This window comes from Ranitomeya imitator, chromosome 8, assembly GCF_032444005.1.
Source record: "Ranitomeya imitator isolate aRanImi1 chromosome 8, aRanImi1.pri, whole genome shotgun sequence".
Classification (NCBI taxonomy): domain Eukaryota; kingdom Metazoa; phylum Chordata; class Amphibia; order Anura; family Dendrobatidae; genus Ranitomeya; species Ranitomeya imitator.
This window is the reverse complement of record NC_091289.1, coordinates 155,187,081-155,204,677: the sequence shown is the minus strand read 5'-3', so window position 1 is coordinate 155,204,677 and position 17,597 is coordinate 155,187,081. Positions and strand designations below refer to the sequence as shown.

The 17,597-nt window shown below is 41.1% G+C and overlaps 1 protein-coding gene across 2 annotated transcripts; it reads left to right on the top strand.

Moving 5' to 3' along the window:
• Positions 1-2,976: 2,976 nt before the first annotated feature.
• On the top strand, positions 2,977-16,649 carry F3 (coagulation factor III, tissue factor). 2 transcript variants are annotated; one of them, XM_069737677.1, is made up of 7 exons: positions 3,003-3,186; positions 8,858-8,969; positions 10,425-10,618; positions 11,205-11,392; positions 12,308-12,458; positions 13,404-13,447; positions 14,562-16,649. In XM_069737677.1, exons 1-7 carry the CDS (start codon positions 3,123-3,125, stop codon positions 14,580-14,582), a joined length of 774 nt encoding a protein of 257 aa, XP_069593778.1. In that variant the 5' UTR covers positions 3,003-3,122; the 3' UTR covers positions 14,583-16,649. The 2 variants fall into 2 exon arrangements, with proteins under 2 accessions (XP_069593777.1, XP_069593778.1); XM_069737676.1 differs by lacking the exon at positions 13,404-13,447 and having other exon boundaries at positions 2,977-3,186.
• Positions 16,650-17,597: the final 948 nt, after the last annotated feature.

Sequence of the window (17,597 nt, the reverse complement as noted above, 5' to 3'; positions counted from 1 at the left end):
TGACACCCAGGTGAAATTTCTGCTGTATGCAGATGACCTCGTGCTGTTATCACCAACTGAGAAAGGCCTCCAAGATCATCTGAAAATCCTAGAGACCTTCAGCAGCACATGGGCACTGCCAATCAACGAGAAAAAAACTAATATCATGGTGTTCCAGAAAAGAAAGCAGAAACCCACTGGCAATCCTACCTTTATGATAGACAACCGTCCACTTACTGAAACCAACAGGTACACCTACCTGGGCCTAGAACTCAGCCAGTCAGGGAGCTTCAAGCAAGCCATAGAGTCACTAAAAGACAAGGCATCCAAAGCCTTCTATGCCATCAGAAGGCGTCTGTACCACCTCAAGGCACCAGTAACCGTATGGCTAAAAATTTTTGACTCCATCTTTGCCCCAATTCTTCTATACGGTAGTGAGGTCTGGGGCCCAGTCTCATACCCAAACTGGTCAAAGTGGGACGCTGGGCCGACAGAAATATTCCACCTAGAGTTCTGCAAGCATCTTCTCCAAGTCCATCGGATCACATCAAATAGCGCCTGCCGAGCAGAGCTGGGCAGATTCCCACTACACATCGCAATAAAGAAGAAGGCGCTGTCATTCAAGGCTCATCTACAAAGTAGCAGTCCCAGCTCCTACCATCACAAAGCCTTCCTACACCAGGAAGCCTCAGGAAGCCTCCCAAGGAAAAGTACCCAAAGCCAGTCTGACCAAGCCATCAACCTCCATGGCCTGACAAAAGGTGAAATCCAGAAAATGGTACACAAAGTCAAAGAGGAATATCTCAGCATCTGGAGGAACGACATAAACAAATCCCAGAAACTGACAATATACCGGAATCTACAGAGGGAGTACAAACTGGCCCCATATCTAGAGAAACTAGAAAACCCCAAAGATCGACAGATCCTGAGCCGGTACAGACTGAGCGCCCACAGCCTACTCATCGAATCCGGGCGGCACCGACAGAACTACAAGCCTCGAGAGAACAGACTCTGCCAGCAGTGCCCCCAGGAGGCCGTGGAGGATGAGGCCCACTTCCTGCTGAGGTGCCCCAAATACTCCGCAGTGAGGGACACTCACTTCAAGAGACTGTCTGATCTCCTCCCAGATTTCACCTCCAAGGAGGAGGAAGAGAAACTGCCGATAATACTGGGGGAAGAGGAAAGTGCAGTGGCCGTAGCAGCGGAATATGTCAGTGCCTGCCACAGACTAAGAGGAGCCTGATATGTCATGGACTCCCGTACCCCAACACTGGACATATCCCTATCCCCCGACTAAAGAGCCCGATATGTCATGGACTCCTATACCCCACCCTGGAAACATTCCCTATCCTCTAAAAGGAATTTGATATTCCCTGGACCTCTATATGCCCCCCCTCCCCCACCCCCGTATTTTTACCATATGCTTTGGCAATGCTAACATGTACTTAGTCCTGCCAATAAAGCTCATTTGAATTTGAAATTTGAATTTGAATTTGAATTTGATAATAGATAGATAGATACATAGATAGATAGATAGATAGATAGATAGATAGATAGATAGATAGATAGATAGATAGATAGATAGATGATAGATAGATAATAGATAGATAGATAGATAGACAGACAGACAGACAGATAGATAGATAGATAGATAGATAGATAGATAGATAGATAGATAGATAATAGATAGATAGATAGATGATAGATAGATAGATAGATAGATAGATAATAGATAGATAGATAATACATAGATAGATAGATAATAGATAGATACATAGATAGATAGATGATAGATAGATAATAGATAGATAGATAGATAGATAGATAGATAGATAGATAGATAGATAGATAGATAGATAATAGATAGATGATAGATAGATAGATAGCAGCACGGTGGCGCAGTGGTTAGCACTGCAGCCTTGCAGCCCTGGGGTCCTGGGTTCCAATCCCACCTTGGACAACATCTGCAAGGAGTTTGTATGTTCTCCCTGTGTTTGTGGGGGTTTCCTCCGGGTACTCTGGTTTCCTCCCACATTCCAAAGACATACTGATAGGGAATTTAGATTGTGAGCCCCATCAGGGACAGCGATGATAATGTGTGCAAACTGTAAAGCGCTGCGTAATATGTTAGCGCTATATAAAAATAAAGATTATTATTATTATTATGATAGATAGATAGATAGATAATACATAGATAGATAGATAATAGATGAATGGATAGATAGATAATAGATAGTTAATAGATAAAAAAAACAGAAAAATTGGAGGCAGCACACCATTTGTAGTGAAAAGGAGCTATTTAATCATCCCAAAAGGCGACGTTTTGGTCCCAACAGGAACCTTTCTCAAGCAAGTTAATTAGTTAATAGATAGATAGATGGATGATAGATAGATAGATAGATAGATAATAGATGAATGGATAAATAGATAGATAGATGGATGATAGATAGATAGATAGATAATAGATGAATGGATAAATAGATAGATAGATAGATAGATAGATAGATAGATAGATAGATAGATGAATGGATAGATAGATAATAGATAGATAGATAGATAATAGATAGATAGATGAATGGATAGATAATAGATAGATAGATAGATAGATAGATAGATAGATAGATAGATAGATAGATAATAGATAGATAGATAGATAGATAGATAGATAGATAATAGACGGATAGATAATAGATGAATTGATAAATATATAGATAATAGATAGTAAATAGATAGATACGACTATATTGTGAGGGATAATAGCCAGGTATCAGATAACAGACAGCTATGAGTCCTAATATAGACGTGATTCGCCCTGTATCACCAGTGACCACTGTCTGTCTCCTGATCACACAGAACTTTGGGCTACAGGCGCCTCCGAACTTCTGCAATTTGTAGAAGTAATTAGCGCAGAGAGCGGCCTCTGGCGGCACAGGGCGGTAATGACAGGAAGAGCCGCACAGTGAGTCAGGCCGGACTCTCCTCCCAGTCAGGTGAGTATAAAGAGGGCTGCAGGCGGGACAAGTCACACACAGAGCTCCTCACACAGAGTCCGGGAGGACCGACAGTATCATCTACTCCCCCCCCGGATTACCAGAGCCCCCGGACCACTGCCCTAATCTCATCACCCCGGATTATATCACACCATGCGCTGTCTACAGATTCTGCTGCTGGCGGCTGTCTCCTGCTGGCAGAGGACCTCAGCACAAGGTGAGACCACCAACCATTCTACCATTACACCCCCTGGAATATATATATATCTCCTATAAAGTGATGAATATCAGTCATCTAATCATTGTTATTCCGAGTGTAAACTCTTATTATTTTGATGCAAATATTTCTAGAAGTTCTAATGTTCTGAATGTGACAAGTTCCTTGACCACATAAGGACCTGAGACTGCAGGCCAAGTACAGGAGCCCCAGACCCTGGGACTAATTCTGATCTCCCCATAAGGCGATAAGTGTTCCCTGTATAATATTAGATTATTATTATTATTATATACGGATCTATATCACACGCTCATATGTCCTATAACATTGGGCTGCTACATAAAAGAAAGTTTCTGTTCAGAGTTTTTTGAGAAGTTTTTCGGGCACCAGCTTCTTTACAGGACGCTCCTTTATCTGGGGGTTTTCTTTACCTGTGGGGTACACAGACTCGGGAGGGTTTTTTGTATGTATATTTTGAACCAGACTGACTTCTAAATCCAGATATAAAACCTCCAATGTGGATTTTTACATGAATAAACCGGTCTGATCATACCTGAATTGTTTTGGAAAAGTTTTTTTTTTTTTCTCTCTCTTTTCAGTCTTTTGATTTGACAATGCCTAGTTTGGAGCAGATTTCATCAGGGCCCGCTTCCAAGAAGCAATGTGCGCTTTTTTTTCTGTTTTTCTCAAGTTCTGCAGAAAAAAAAAAAAGCTTAAAATCCTCAATATCCCATAGAAATGACAGTCCAATCGGCAGGCAGCATGTTATAGAGCAGAGACAGCTGAGCAGATTAATATATATATTTTTATGAGAAAATATTCAGTATAACCTGTGTTCCCATCAATTAATCCTCGGCTGTTTCTGGGATATCCGGTGCAGTGGGCGGTCCTATCAGTGACTGACAGCTATAGTGTGCATAGAGTGTGCTGTCAGTCACTGATAGGACCGCCCACTGGATTGGAAATCCCGGAAAGAGCAGAGGATTAAATGATAAATTCATGGGTTATACTGAATATTTTCTTGTAAAACTATATACCAATCCGCTCCTCTCCCCCTGATCTATGACATGGTGCCTGCAGAATGGACGACGTTTTCACGGTGACGGGATCCCTTTAATAGAAAGTGTTTTGAAGGGTCTAAACTTGGGATTACCAGAGATTGCAAGAGTTTGACTTAACGACCCTCCACGGGGATATAGCATTTCCAGATAGCTCTAATGTCATCTAAACAAAGAGTGGGAACCTTGTGCACCCCCAGCACCACCCCATCTTCCAGCCTATGGGGCATCAATCATGCAACTAGGAAGGGCATGGGATTGTATGTGTCTTCTCCTAATTGGCCCCACCCAGATGACTCTTGAGGGGTAATTATCATATAGCGCCTGTCAAGCTAGAGCTCCACATTGCATAGAAATAATCCTAAAAAAACCTCCATCTCCATCCTCAAATCTCCATCCTGTGAGCATGGACATGGCTGCAGGAGATCTAGGCTTTCTCTCCATTTCGCACCCTTCCCCCGTCCTGGTAGATGCTGCCTACCATGGTATGGGTACTCTGTGCTCTCACATTCTGTAGCCCCGGGTATTGTATATACAGCCCTATATCCTTCACGTCACAGCGAGCACATATGGCGCATTCTACACCACCGGAGGCCGCGACGTCTGTGATTGGACACGGACATTTAGTTGGCGTTCTGCAATGTTAAACATGTTCTCAAGGGATAAAATCATTTCCAGGGATCTTTTGAAGTCGGATCCGCGCTCTCAGGAGGAAGCAGTTTTATTGTGACCCCTAATTAACTCCGTATGTTTTAGATCCATGGAGAGAATTGTGAAACGAGGCCTCTTCTAAGGGTCCGTTACCCCAAGGTCTTGCACAATGATGGTAAAAATAGTATCTTCACATATCCGCTATTCTCCTGAGACATTTCACATGATGCTATTCCATCTGTGGCGTCGCAGCGGGCACAATATTCTGTACAGTTTGGGAAGAGGCCGGGTGCGACGGTCATTGGTGAGATTACTGGACAGGAAGACTCTGGTTGTATGGGGGGGACATGTGCCCCCTCAAGAACACAACCTCATATCATTGGGATTAATTAGATAAAGACAATGTGCAGCAACCAGAAAAACAAATAGGATAATAACTTTATTTAATCTCAAAATATTTTATCATCCTTTACTATTTATTTACCATCACTGCTCATTGTTTGGCAGGGGACATGGTCTGTTTTGGTTAGATAGGCTCTATATATTAATAGGTGTGCTGGGGTGAGCTAGAATAATATTCTCCCCTTGAATATGGGGAGATACCTAATTTTGCATCTTTAAGTGTTTTTTTTTTTTTTGTTTTTTTAGAATTTCTGTTATTCATATATAAATCTGTATGTAGTGATGAAGGCATTCTCTTTTTTTTTTTCTTTTGTTACATGTTCCTGGTTGCTGCTGTGCTTATATCTTTCTCTTGTTATATTGTACAGTATCAAGTCTTATATATATTTAATTGGGATTTATTGTGAATATTAATGATTGAGAAGAAATTTTCTTATCCGCCATTCTCCTTTAAATTCCCCTGTTAATGTAACCACATTGTTCTCAGTGCAATGGCTGATGATGAATGTAAGTTTTCCACTTTCTATGGCCTCATTTACATGGATTTTTCACATGTTTTATCTGTATTTTTCATGGATAAAACATGCACCCATTAGCCTCTGTTGCTATGGTGAGTTTTTGATGTTGCAGATTTTCTCCACCTATTAAGTAAAATAAGTTATTGGCGTTTTTTCGAAAATCTGCAACATCAAAAACTCATCATTGGAACATGGCCTTATAGACTTTAAAGTTGTTCACATACCCATATTTTTATTTTATTTTTTTGCAGTGTCTGCAAAACAACCAAAACCTCATAGATCCCATTTTGTGGCCTCTGAGTCCTCTACATTTTCGACAAGTTTTTCGACATTTTCAGCTCATAGGTAAGGCTAGGTTCACACTGCGTTTTAGTGCAATCCGTTTAGAGCATACGCTAACGGAATGCGCTAACGCAATGTCCAAAAAGGGATTGCGTTTGGCGATCCCGCTAGCGCAGATGCCCGATCTGCGCTAGCAAAGAACGGACCCTGAACGCTGCAAGCAGCGTTCGAGGTCCGTCCGAAAATAACGGGACATCGCCAAAAATGGCATACATTAGCGATGCGTTAGCGATGCATTAGCACATTGTGGTCAATGGGTGCGCTAACGGATCCGTTACATAGTGTTAATTGCGACAATTACGCCATGTAACAGATTCCATTAGCGAACACCCACTAACGCAATGTGAACCCAGCCTAAATCATCAGCACTTTTCCAACAATATCCTTCACTTAGAAATCTGCTGCCTCCATCTTTATGCCTCCATCTTTATGCCTCCCTCTTTATGCCTCCATCTTTATGCCTCCCTCTTTATGCCTCCCTCTTTTTGCCTCCCTCTTTATGCCTCCATCTTTATGCCTCCCTCTTTATGCCTCCCTCTTTATGCCTCCCTCTTTATGCCTCCATCTTTATGCCTCCCTCTTTATGCCTCCCTCTTTATGCCTCCATCTTTATGCCTCCCTCTTTATGCCTCCCTCTTTATGCCTCCATCTTTATGCCTCCATCTTTATGCCTCCCTCTTTATGCCTCCCTCTTTATGCCTCCCTCTTTATGCCTCCCTCTTTATGCCTCCCTCTTTATGCCTCCATCTTTATGCCTCCATCTTTATGCCTCCATCTTTATGCCTCCCTCTTTATGCCTCCCTCTTTATGCCTCCATCTTTATGCCTCCCTCTTTATGCCTCCATCTTTATGCCTCCATCTTTATGCCTCCCTCTTTATGCCTCCCTCTTTATGCCTCCCTCTTTATGCCTCCCTCTTTATGCCTCCCTCTTTATGCCTCCCTCTTTATGCCTCCCTCTTTATGCCTCCCTCTTTATGCCTCCCTCTTTATGCCTCCCTCTTTATGCCTCCCTCTTTATGCCTCCCTCTTTATGCCTCCATCTTTATGCCTCCATCTTTATGCCTTGTTTAGCCCTTGGAAAGCAGTGCAGGATATTGTGCAGCCGGAGCTCATACCGGCTGATATCTATTGTCGGATTTCCTTGTTGGTCGCCAGTATCTGTGTAGATGCAGCAAAATGTGAAATCCAATTAATTATTAATTCAGAGTAACCTTTTACTTAATGATGTGAGATTTATTAAGGCCACAAACAGAAGTATTTAAAACTTTGCATTACTTCACAATATTTTGTGCCCAGGGGTGGACATATCATTGGTGCAACCCATATGGCCGCACAGGGGCCGAAGAGGTAATGGGGCCATTTAAGCCCCAAAAGCAGGTGGAATTGGGCTACGAAGTGCCACGTATTGTAATTTGGGGCCATCTTTGGTCTGTGTCCACCACTGTTTGTGCCATGACCTAATACACAATGAAGAATTACACTTGATGCTGAGCACCAGAATCTCCTTTTAGGCTTATTTTGTTGATATTTTTGTGGAATGACCTGATAAACTTTCTTTTCTCACTCTTGGGAGTTTATGAAGTTTATGGTCGCTATACCCTTTAGTAAAGGAATCTGTATATCTCCCACGGTGCAGCTTCTGTTCATAAATAGACAATCTGAAAGACAAGGGTATGTGCCCATGACGTCTTTTAGACGCCAGCATTCCAGCTTTGTTTTTGAAGCAGACGACTTTCTTTTTATTTATTTTTTTTATTTATTTCTCCCCCTTTCCCAATCATCTTCTTGGAAGTGTTTTGTGGCCTTTTAATTTATTTTTTTTTCTTTAATTTCATATAACATGACAGTAGTTTCCAAGCACACGCCAACAGAAGGAGTGACCGGTCACTTCTTTTAGCCACTTCACTGCTTTCGTAGCCTGAAGAACCTAAAAGAAGTCATAAAACATAGCACGTATTCACACCAAGATATTTTGACATTGCAGTGCATATGTTCGTTCTCATTGGCTTTTTTTTTCTTTTGCCACTTTTCAGGTGGGTTCAACCTCAAAAGACATTGTATGCACATCCCCTAAATGGCAGAGCAGCACCGCAAATCTCTAAGGGTACGTTCCCACGGTCAGGAAACGCTGTGGGTTGGACGTTGTGTACATCCACAGCATCCAACCTTCAGCGGCCAGATGTTACAGCATAGTGGATGGGATTTGAAGAAATCCCATCTCCACTCTGCGTGCATGGATGCCTCCGGCTCACCTGCGGAGACAGACATGCGGCGTGTCTTTCAAGACCGCAGCATGCCTATTATCTTGTGGAGACGCTCCATCTCCGCAAGATAAATATCACCGTCCAGTGTATAGGATGCAGTGATTCCGCACGGTTCGATGAACACATGCGGAATCACCTGTGTTCAAAAGCTGGCAGCACTTTGGACAGAGCACACATGTGCTGCTTCCAAAGCGCTGCCGGTTCCTGACCGTGGGAGCACTTCCCCTAATGTGACCGGAGATGTTTCTGACTATATTGGGTCACTATATTAGGACCATTGATGCAATCGTGATAAATAATGACAATTAATATTCTTCTGCATCGACCATAGTAAAACCGCGCTTGTGTTTATTTAGTAACTCGCTTACTTCCTTTTCAGTAGAAGAATTGAAACGGGAGCTTGTTAACCCTTAAAATGCCATTCTTCTTTTGTAGATATGAACTTTCCCACGGCGACAGACATAATTTGGTCATCCATCAACTTTAAAACCATTTTAGACTGGAATCCCAAACCTACAAACTATACGTACAGTGTTTTGCTGAGAAGGTGAGTGATAAACGTATCTACGAAATGATGATCAAATTGTCTCTGTAGAGAGGATGTAAAAGTCAATATCGACCTTCTAACGAGCCTTGTCACGTAACTTGGGATACAAGCCAAAATCTCAGTCTGCAGGCTCTTTCAGAGTACTTGACATGTCACTCTCCGCAAGGAGCTACGTTACCTCTACATTTCATAGACGGTGATCCAGACTTTCAAGTTAGAAAAAGATATAACTAACAAGCAATATTGGTTTTTGGTAAAGCTAGGTGGCACCCCTTGTGAGTCAGTATTGGGTTTTAACTATGGCCGCCACACTGACAACTCACAACGTGGCACCCCGAGGCACTACAAATTATTCATTAATCACAGCTTCTATTTCATAACTTTGCTGCTGGACTTATCTGACAATACTTGTCTGTCAATGATTTCCTGGAATAGCTGGATGGCAATTGCTTTGTCAGGATCTTTGCTCTTTCTTTTTTTTTTTTAGGTGTGTAACATTTGTTCTAGATTACTGTGTACTGGCGGAATTGCTGATAGTGGAGGTATTGGCATAATGTAGGGGTAGTCTTGGTGCGAGCTTGTTCCTGCATGTTATGTTACAAGTATTCATGAAGTTTTACATTAGAAGGAATGAGAAGTCCGAGGTAATACGATAACGTGCATTCCACATTTACTGCAGATTTATGACTCAAAGGATCAGTAAAACTGGATCATGAGCTACAGAATAGGTGTAGGAATGACAACACACAGCGCCGTGCAAAGGTTTAAGGCAGGAGTTGGAAAAATGCTGCAAAAAATGCTTTCAAAATAGTTAAACATTTTATTTTTATCAAAATGAACAAAAGCGCTAGCTTTTCTCTTTGATTTAAAAACTAAAAAATTCTTACATTACATTTTTTTCCCCCACACCTGCTTAAAACTTTAACTCAAAACTTTATACATTAGATAGTCTGCATTATCGGGTGGGAAGAAATTGTATAAAATGTACTTGCTGATGATGGAGAACGTCTACAAGTAGAATTTTAACATGAAATATACGCTGGTGGTCTCGTAATTGGATATTTATGGCCTGTCCTCTACTTCTGGGTTTTTGAGATTCCAGATTAGGTTGGTGTTTGTCGGACTGATCTTCCCAAGAGAAAACAGAAATGTTGGTCCTCTTTGCTGCGACTGTGTTGAACGAGAACTGACGACCAACCATATATATTCATTATGTGCAAAATACTTTTTGACCACTTCAAAGGGACCATTAATTGTGTATGGTTGTCATACCCATTAGTTTGGCGTTTTTTTAGGATATCTGTGAAGTGATCTTTTCGCTTTGTTTTTACGGAAGTCTCAGGTTGCCCATGGGAATCTGGCATCCATCCTATACATAGCGATAAAGAAATGTCAACTAACGTCTTTAATAAAGAATGAATGATGACATCAAAATCTGTTTTTTTGTTTTTTTAGTCCACTTTTTCAAGACTGGAAGAAGAAGTGTCCATACACCACGGACACCACATGCGATGTTTCAGATCTTGTGAACGATATTAACAGCACTTATGAAGTTCGGATTGTTTCGGAAATCCGACCATCATCATTAGAAGTTGTTGCTGAGGAGTTTCCTTATGCGGAAGGACCAACTTTCACACCTTATCTCCAAAGTATGTGTTCATTATATTCTAATAAAGACAACGTGGGGGGGTCAATAAATCTGCAATGAATGAGGATGAAACCTTATTACTATAATTGCGCTGTTCTCGTAAAATTATTGAAGGATCTGTTTCTTATTTTTCTATTGAGTTGTTGTGTTTGTTTTTTTTCGGTTTTAGTCCTTATGTATTGAATATGTGAACCAGCTTCATGTTGGATGTCACGCACAACTGATCGTTTAAATGGTTTTTCCAATTTTTCAACCTGATTTTAACTAGGATCTGCTTTGATAGCAAGTGATTTTGCTTCTGGCCTCATCAGATGACGTGTCGGACGGTTGGTTTTCTCTCCAACTGCACTGACTTCCCAATATTTGGATCCAAACATACCCTAAAAATTTAGGCAACCTCCTAAGTTGTGTCATTCGTCAGAATCAGCAGATCCATACGTTTCAAAGGCATAGAGTTGAACTATCAAAACATAGATTATGCTTTATATTTTTTTTAATAATTTAAGGGGCAAATATTCCTGTAATAATTCTATAATATTCCTTGGTTTCCATTGCTTACGTCATCTTGTTTCTTTTTTTCGTTGTAGCAAGAATTGGAAGACCGAAAATCCAAAACTACACATTTTATAAAGACCACAGCCGTCTCACTGTAGTTGTCAGAGATACCCCAACACCCTACAGAAATGCTAACAACGCTCAGATCACAGTGCGGGATATGTTTCAAAATGACTTTGCCTATACACTATACTACAGGAAGGCTTCCAGCACCGGAAAGGTAAGCAGAGGCCCTTATATCGGGATCATTATCATATTATCGTGTCCGAAGAGAAGAACAAAAATTCATACTACATACCTTGGTCATGCATTGTTCATACTTTATGGCACCCAGACCCTCCTTGGCCATCACCTAAATGCCTCAACCCTGGGTCCATCTTGCTCTTACTAGGTCCCTGACATCATGACAATGTCATAACATCACAGGAACCTAGTAATTTCATAAAAGGTGCTCAAGATGCTTTCATTTGAGTATAGGCCATGAATCCTTTTTGGCGCTATGTAGAAACAGGAACGCTCTCTTTCCCAGCATGAGTCATCATTAGAACTACAATTCTACATTATTATTATCATTATTTATTTATATAGCACCATTGATTCCATGGTGCTGTACATGAAAAGGGGTTACATACAAATTACAGATATCAATTACAGTAAACAAACTAACAATACATCACTGCAAATTCCATGGCGGGGGAGGAGAGCAACTAAGTCAGGAGGTGAAGAGGAGGGAAGCAAAAGAGACTTCCTGTTTCTACATAAAGAAGAAAAAAGAGAAGAATTAGCTGGGTAGAAAGGCAAAATGAGCAATTGTAAGTACATAGTGCCATATAATAGGATTATTGTAATATATTAAGAGGATAAAAACTTTGATGGGAGGAGGAGTGCTTCTTTAATATGAAATCTCATTCTAATCCGGTGTTGGCGCATATATAATTTGAAATTTTAATGGTTGAAATATTCAACCATTCCTCACACTTTTTTGTATATCTGTATAGAGCATGCTTTGACCTGCATTCTGGCAAATGCTTGCTTTACATAAGACACCGTACAATAATCTGGCAAAAGATGACTTAACTTGCAATGTTGCCGATTTGTCTGCAATTTATTTTGTTTTTTTTAATTGTCTTCGCAGAAGTCCCAATCCTCTTCCACCAATGACATTGTCATCAATACCGATAAAGGTGAAGCTTATTGCTTCTATGTCCAGGCATCAGTTCCTTCTCGCATTAACAACCGTGTGAGCCAAAACTCAGAGGAAATATGCACACCATCAAATGGTGGAGGTATGTGTCCAAAAAAAAGATTTTTGTTCTGTTTGTTCTTGGGGGTTTTTATTTTTTGCTATCAAAACATTCTGCTCAAAAAGTTAAGAAAGAATGTGTTGGAAGAATAAACTGGCAGTAAAGAGAGAAAGGAGAGGTTTTTCTGCCGCTCCGCTAGATCAGGTCGAGTGACAGTGATCCGTAATGGAATGTGCCATAGAAAACAAGGCACCTGTGTGCTACGGTATGAGGATCATGTTGGGAACCTTTTCCTAGACTTGCAGGTGGAGCAGCATTTATTGTATTTTTCTATGTCACCTCCTGTACATGATCTGATCTGCTATTAATTAAAGCTCCACCTGTAAAGATTGATTTACTCAAGGATTTGTTTAAAAAAATAAAGAATCTTAAAGCCCAATTTTATTTATTTATTTATTTTTATATAGCCCCTATATAGTTTATCTTTATTTTTGAGAAAGGCGTCACTTTCCTTACAAGCAGAGAAAACTCATGGGATATGCTCTAGACCGCCATAACCCACCATGTCATGCCTTTATATGGAGTCACACTAGCGCCATGAATTCCACCACTCCATTCATTGACTATGGGACTGTCAGCATTCTGCTTTCTCCCTCAGTCCCGTAGATGATAAACAAGACGGTTTTTTTTTTTTCTCATGCGCCAGGCGCTGCTTCATTTCGATGGTCCTTTTCATAAGCCCTTTCTTGGGATTAATTTGAGTCCTATCAGTCGGGCCCCCAGTAATAAAAGTTATCACCGATCCTGTGGCTAACTACTAACTTTCAAAGTTGTGAATAACCCTGTAAGTCTTAAAAATATACATTGCAATTCCTGAAAAGTTTTAACCCCCCTGCAATTTTTATGGATCCTTGGAGAAGCATTTCTACTCTTAATGTCTAAGCCAATGTACATGTCATCGACTCTGAATTTGCTTTTGCTTTCCAGCTGCCAGTGGGTTTTTACCCTCCACTGGAGTGTTGTGCCTCATTGTAAGTTGACTCCTCTCGTATGACCTCGGTAGACATGTGGGAGTTGGGTCCTATTACATAACACTTTTATTAATTCTTTGCAGTCCATTCCCACGCAACTAGGTCAATAAGTCAAACGTGCTTCCACATAGGCTCCTCTCTGTTCCCACGAGTTCTGCTATTTTTCTGCCCCCTCTTACCAACACATTACTTGTAATGTGTTGTGGCTTCCTATCTTACTAATTAGTGGAGTTGTCCGGGGGCGGTGTATATTAAGCTTAAGCAACAACTATGGGCCCAAAGCTGGATTTTACCATTTCAGACATTCATGACCTAATCCCAAGAATGTGCCGTTAATACCTTGTAGGTGGTGATGCCACCACTGGGAGCCAACCTGTCTAGAAGATGTGGGGCATCATGTCCCCATTCTACAGCCACATCCAGGCACAGTGGATGGAAAGACGACTCTACATGTGTTTGGCAATTTCCATCCAAGTCTTTAGAAGCTTTTTTTGTTGTTGTTTTTATTACTTTAGGTTATATGCACACTTTTATTTTTCCAGAATCTCCAATGTTTTGAGGTTTTGAGTAGGATTAGGAGAGTTTCTGCTCCAAAACCACGCCAAAAAAAAGAAACTGTGTGCACACACCCATAGACGTGAATGAAAATTGCCACTCATGCACAGCCACCTCTCCATTAAGTCTGCATTTGGATTCATCTGGCCAAATGGGCATCAGTGCACCGCCAATTTTTTCAGTAGGTGGGGATCCCAAAAATGGCAAATTTATGGCAAATTTACAGGGTGTTTGAGATGGAAAAACCTCTTCAATGGGCCCTGCATCACGTGTCCTGACATGTGGTAGCTAGATAATGCATTCAGGTATTGCTATGGCACAAGGTACGACGTTTCTGCCTCCCGTGAATACAATAAATTCTCTAGACCTATTTTAACTGGTGGAATATATGGAATATTTTACTAATAGGAGGTGGAGCTTTGGTGAAAAAGCGAATAACCGCCATATGTATCTTGACGGTTCATGAGATACATATATTTAATGCATGCCTATATAAAGTTAATAATCTTGTGTTTTTGACTTCATCTAACCCTTCTTTGTCTCACTTTTGTCTTTCCAGATGTGGACATTACTATATTAGTTGCTGTAGGAATAGCGGTGGCTCTTATCGTGTTAATAATAGTGCTGTCAGTGGTCCTCTGCAAATGCGGAAAAGGGCAAAGAACGAAGACCAAGGAGACAACGCCGCTAAATAATGTATAGACGAGGGTTACTGTAACCCCCCCATACGCGGATGGACTACTGCTCTCATGGACTCTGCAGTGCACACTACCTGCTGCTCTCCGCGCAGCACAAGACTTTCCTAGTTTCTGTGAAACTTATCGATTTGTTATATTTCTTGATCACGTCAACATTTGACAGGGTACAAGTTCAGGACACATTCCAATAGATGTAACACTACATCACGACGGACGCCGTGTGTCATCAGTGGAGGCCATTGGGCATTGTCAGCTCCACTGGACTTGGTGCTGAATCAGGAATTTCCAAGGATAATAATAGTAAAATAAATAATATGTTACTCTGAAAGCACTACTAGGTACAACAATATTCAGCATATTGTGATACTTCCTAATAAGGGAAATGCAGTGGTACGCTGACCATAGAAGTCCATGGAGGTGGCGAAATAAGAAGCTACCAGTGATGATTGGCAATGCTCTTCTTCAGGATTACAACTCCTACAGGAAATATGTATTTTATTTTTTCCCCACGTCAACCTAGCAGAATATATTAGACCACTGTGGTTGACATTTGCTTTGACCCCCCCCCTACACTTTGCCTATTACTCTAGTAGTCAGCTCATCGGCAGCGATTCTACTTTCCGTATCGGCAGGCTTTATTAATCAAGATTTGCCATCACTCTGGTAGATGAGCAGGGAATCGTTCCCGTTTTCCATTAACGCTCAGACTAATCCTTTTCACTTGAAGGAACATTGTAGGAAATACATAGAAACTGTGTAAGTGCCTGCAATAGGCATAAAAGGATGGTGCATGACACAGACGTAAAGGGTTGTGGTCACGTGTCCTTCCTGCCTGACGGTGGTGGTGAGGCTCCACTAAAAAATTAGGTTTGGACTAGCGCCATGGCCGTTAGACCAAACTATGCACTTTCCGATGCTATCTTTTTTTGTTTGTTTGTTTTTTTTCTTTTATAGTCGACAACATTGAAAATCATCCCGATTGGTCCATAACAAATCATGTTGCTTTTTTTTTTAACGAAGTAACTAGGCAAAATAACTAGTGATGAGCGAATATACTCGTTACTCGAGATTTCCCGAGCACGCTCGGGGGTCCTCCGAGTATTTTGTAGTGCTCGGAGATTTAGTTTTCATCGCCGCAGCTGAATGATTTACAGCTACTGGCCAGCATAAGTACATGTGGGGGTTGCCTGGTTGCTAGGGAGTCCCCACGTGTAATCAAGCTGGCTAAGAGATGTAAATCATTCAGCTGCGGTGATGAAAATTAAATCTCCGAGCACTAAAAAATACTCAGAGGACCCCCAAGCGTGCTCGGGAAATCTGGAGTAACGAGTATATTCGCTCATCACTAAAAATAATCAATTCAAGATGCCATCCATGTGTTGTCCAGTTTTTACTGACCTCTAGAAGATTTCAAAAATTCGACCCTCCCCCCCCCCCCCCATACAAGAAAAACTGACCGAACCCCAATGAAAACTGGACCATAACAGAGAAATCGCTGCCGTCTGACTGAGCCCCTTACTCAATAGGTACTGGTGGTGAAACCCACTTATGGATATTACAAAGCTGCTCCTTTACTTGTGAAACAATATAGATACCTTAAGATTAACACTACTGTAAAAGTACACAGCTCCTGCCACATTGATCTATAAAACACTACCTGAAAATCACTGCGGGACTCACCCTGCATGGGAGATGCATAGACGTGTCTACGCCGGACACAAAGCACTTATCAGGACAATATTGTATTTTTATAAAGGGACGTACATAGGATATTGTGTTTGGTGATTACTTTTCTACATTGATGATCATGGGTACTATTTATATAATATATGATTTTTTTTTATGGATATGGTTATTATGAGATGATGGATTATATTTCTATTTGTAAAAGGAAGTAACTTATTTTTATAGGATTTATTTTCAAAATAAAGGTGAATGGGAAATATAAAGGGGTCTTGTAATGATTGATGCTGCGTCTGTTGGAGTGCGCGTCGTTTTTCCATTTTTGGCGTAAGACAATTCCTTTGTTTTCTCTACTTGTTATAATCTGACAATGAGCAGATTCTGACGTTTCGATCTAATCAGGCAATTAGCGGTAATCTCCGTCAGGAAGTGTTGCATTTCTCTGCAGCGCCACCACAGGGGAAAATTAAGCATTACACAATGCCCACTCAAATCAATGGACAGTATATGTAATGTTGGTTTGGCCATCCAGAGAGATGTTCTTTGTAACTTCTCATTTCTATGGCCAGGGGATCGGGGTCCCAAATGGACCACAGCCTTCTTTAACTCCATAATTACAAACATTATTGAAGATGTTTAAGTCCCACCATCAGAATGCCCCCAGATCCTCTCAGTAACACCCAGAGTCAATCCAAAAATACCCTCTTTGGGGCAGATTGTGCATAAAGTCTGCCCACTTGTGTACTGAGAAATCTTGGACCATTGGCAAGTATGTTCATTCTAAGAGTGTTCATGTTTTTTTAGATGAAATTCTCCTCTAAAACCTGGAATTTTCACTCCAAAAGCTCAGTACATAGACTAATGGTGAAAACATCACTGAGTTTTTTTATACGATTTTTGGAGAGTTTCTGCTCCAACTCGAGTATTGATTTGAGAGTTTCTGCACAACCCTTAGACTATGTGCACACTGAGTCATTTTGCTGAGCTTGTGGAGCAGAAACTGTATACAACTTCCAAGATTTGAGGAGAATTTTCTCAGTTTCTGCTAAAAAAAACTTCTGTATGTACATGCTGTAGTGAAGCAGGGTTGGTTCAGTGTGACAGACAGTGACCATAGAGAAAGTTCACAGCAAAACGTGTTTAATGTCCAAACTCACACAGTACGCTGTATCCTCCGGATCACAGCCGAGAAAACAGACAGTCCATAACCGGTT

Bases quoted from the DNA above. Each gene is read 5' to 3' on its own strand.
- F3 (XM_069737676.1), top strand. From the start codon at position 3,123: ATGCGCTGTCTACAGATTCTGCTGCTGGCGGCTGTCTCCTGCTGGCAG. The intron at 8,970-10,424 runs GTGAGTGATAAA...TTGTTTTTTTAG, and splicing joins TACAGTGTTTTGCTGAGAAG to TCCACTTTTTCAAGACTGGA. The intron at 12,459-14,561 runs GTATGTGTCCAA...TTGTCTTTCCAG, and splicing joins CACACCATCAAATGGTGGAG to ATGTGGACATTACTATATTA.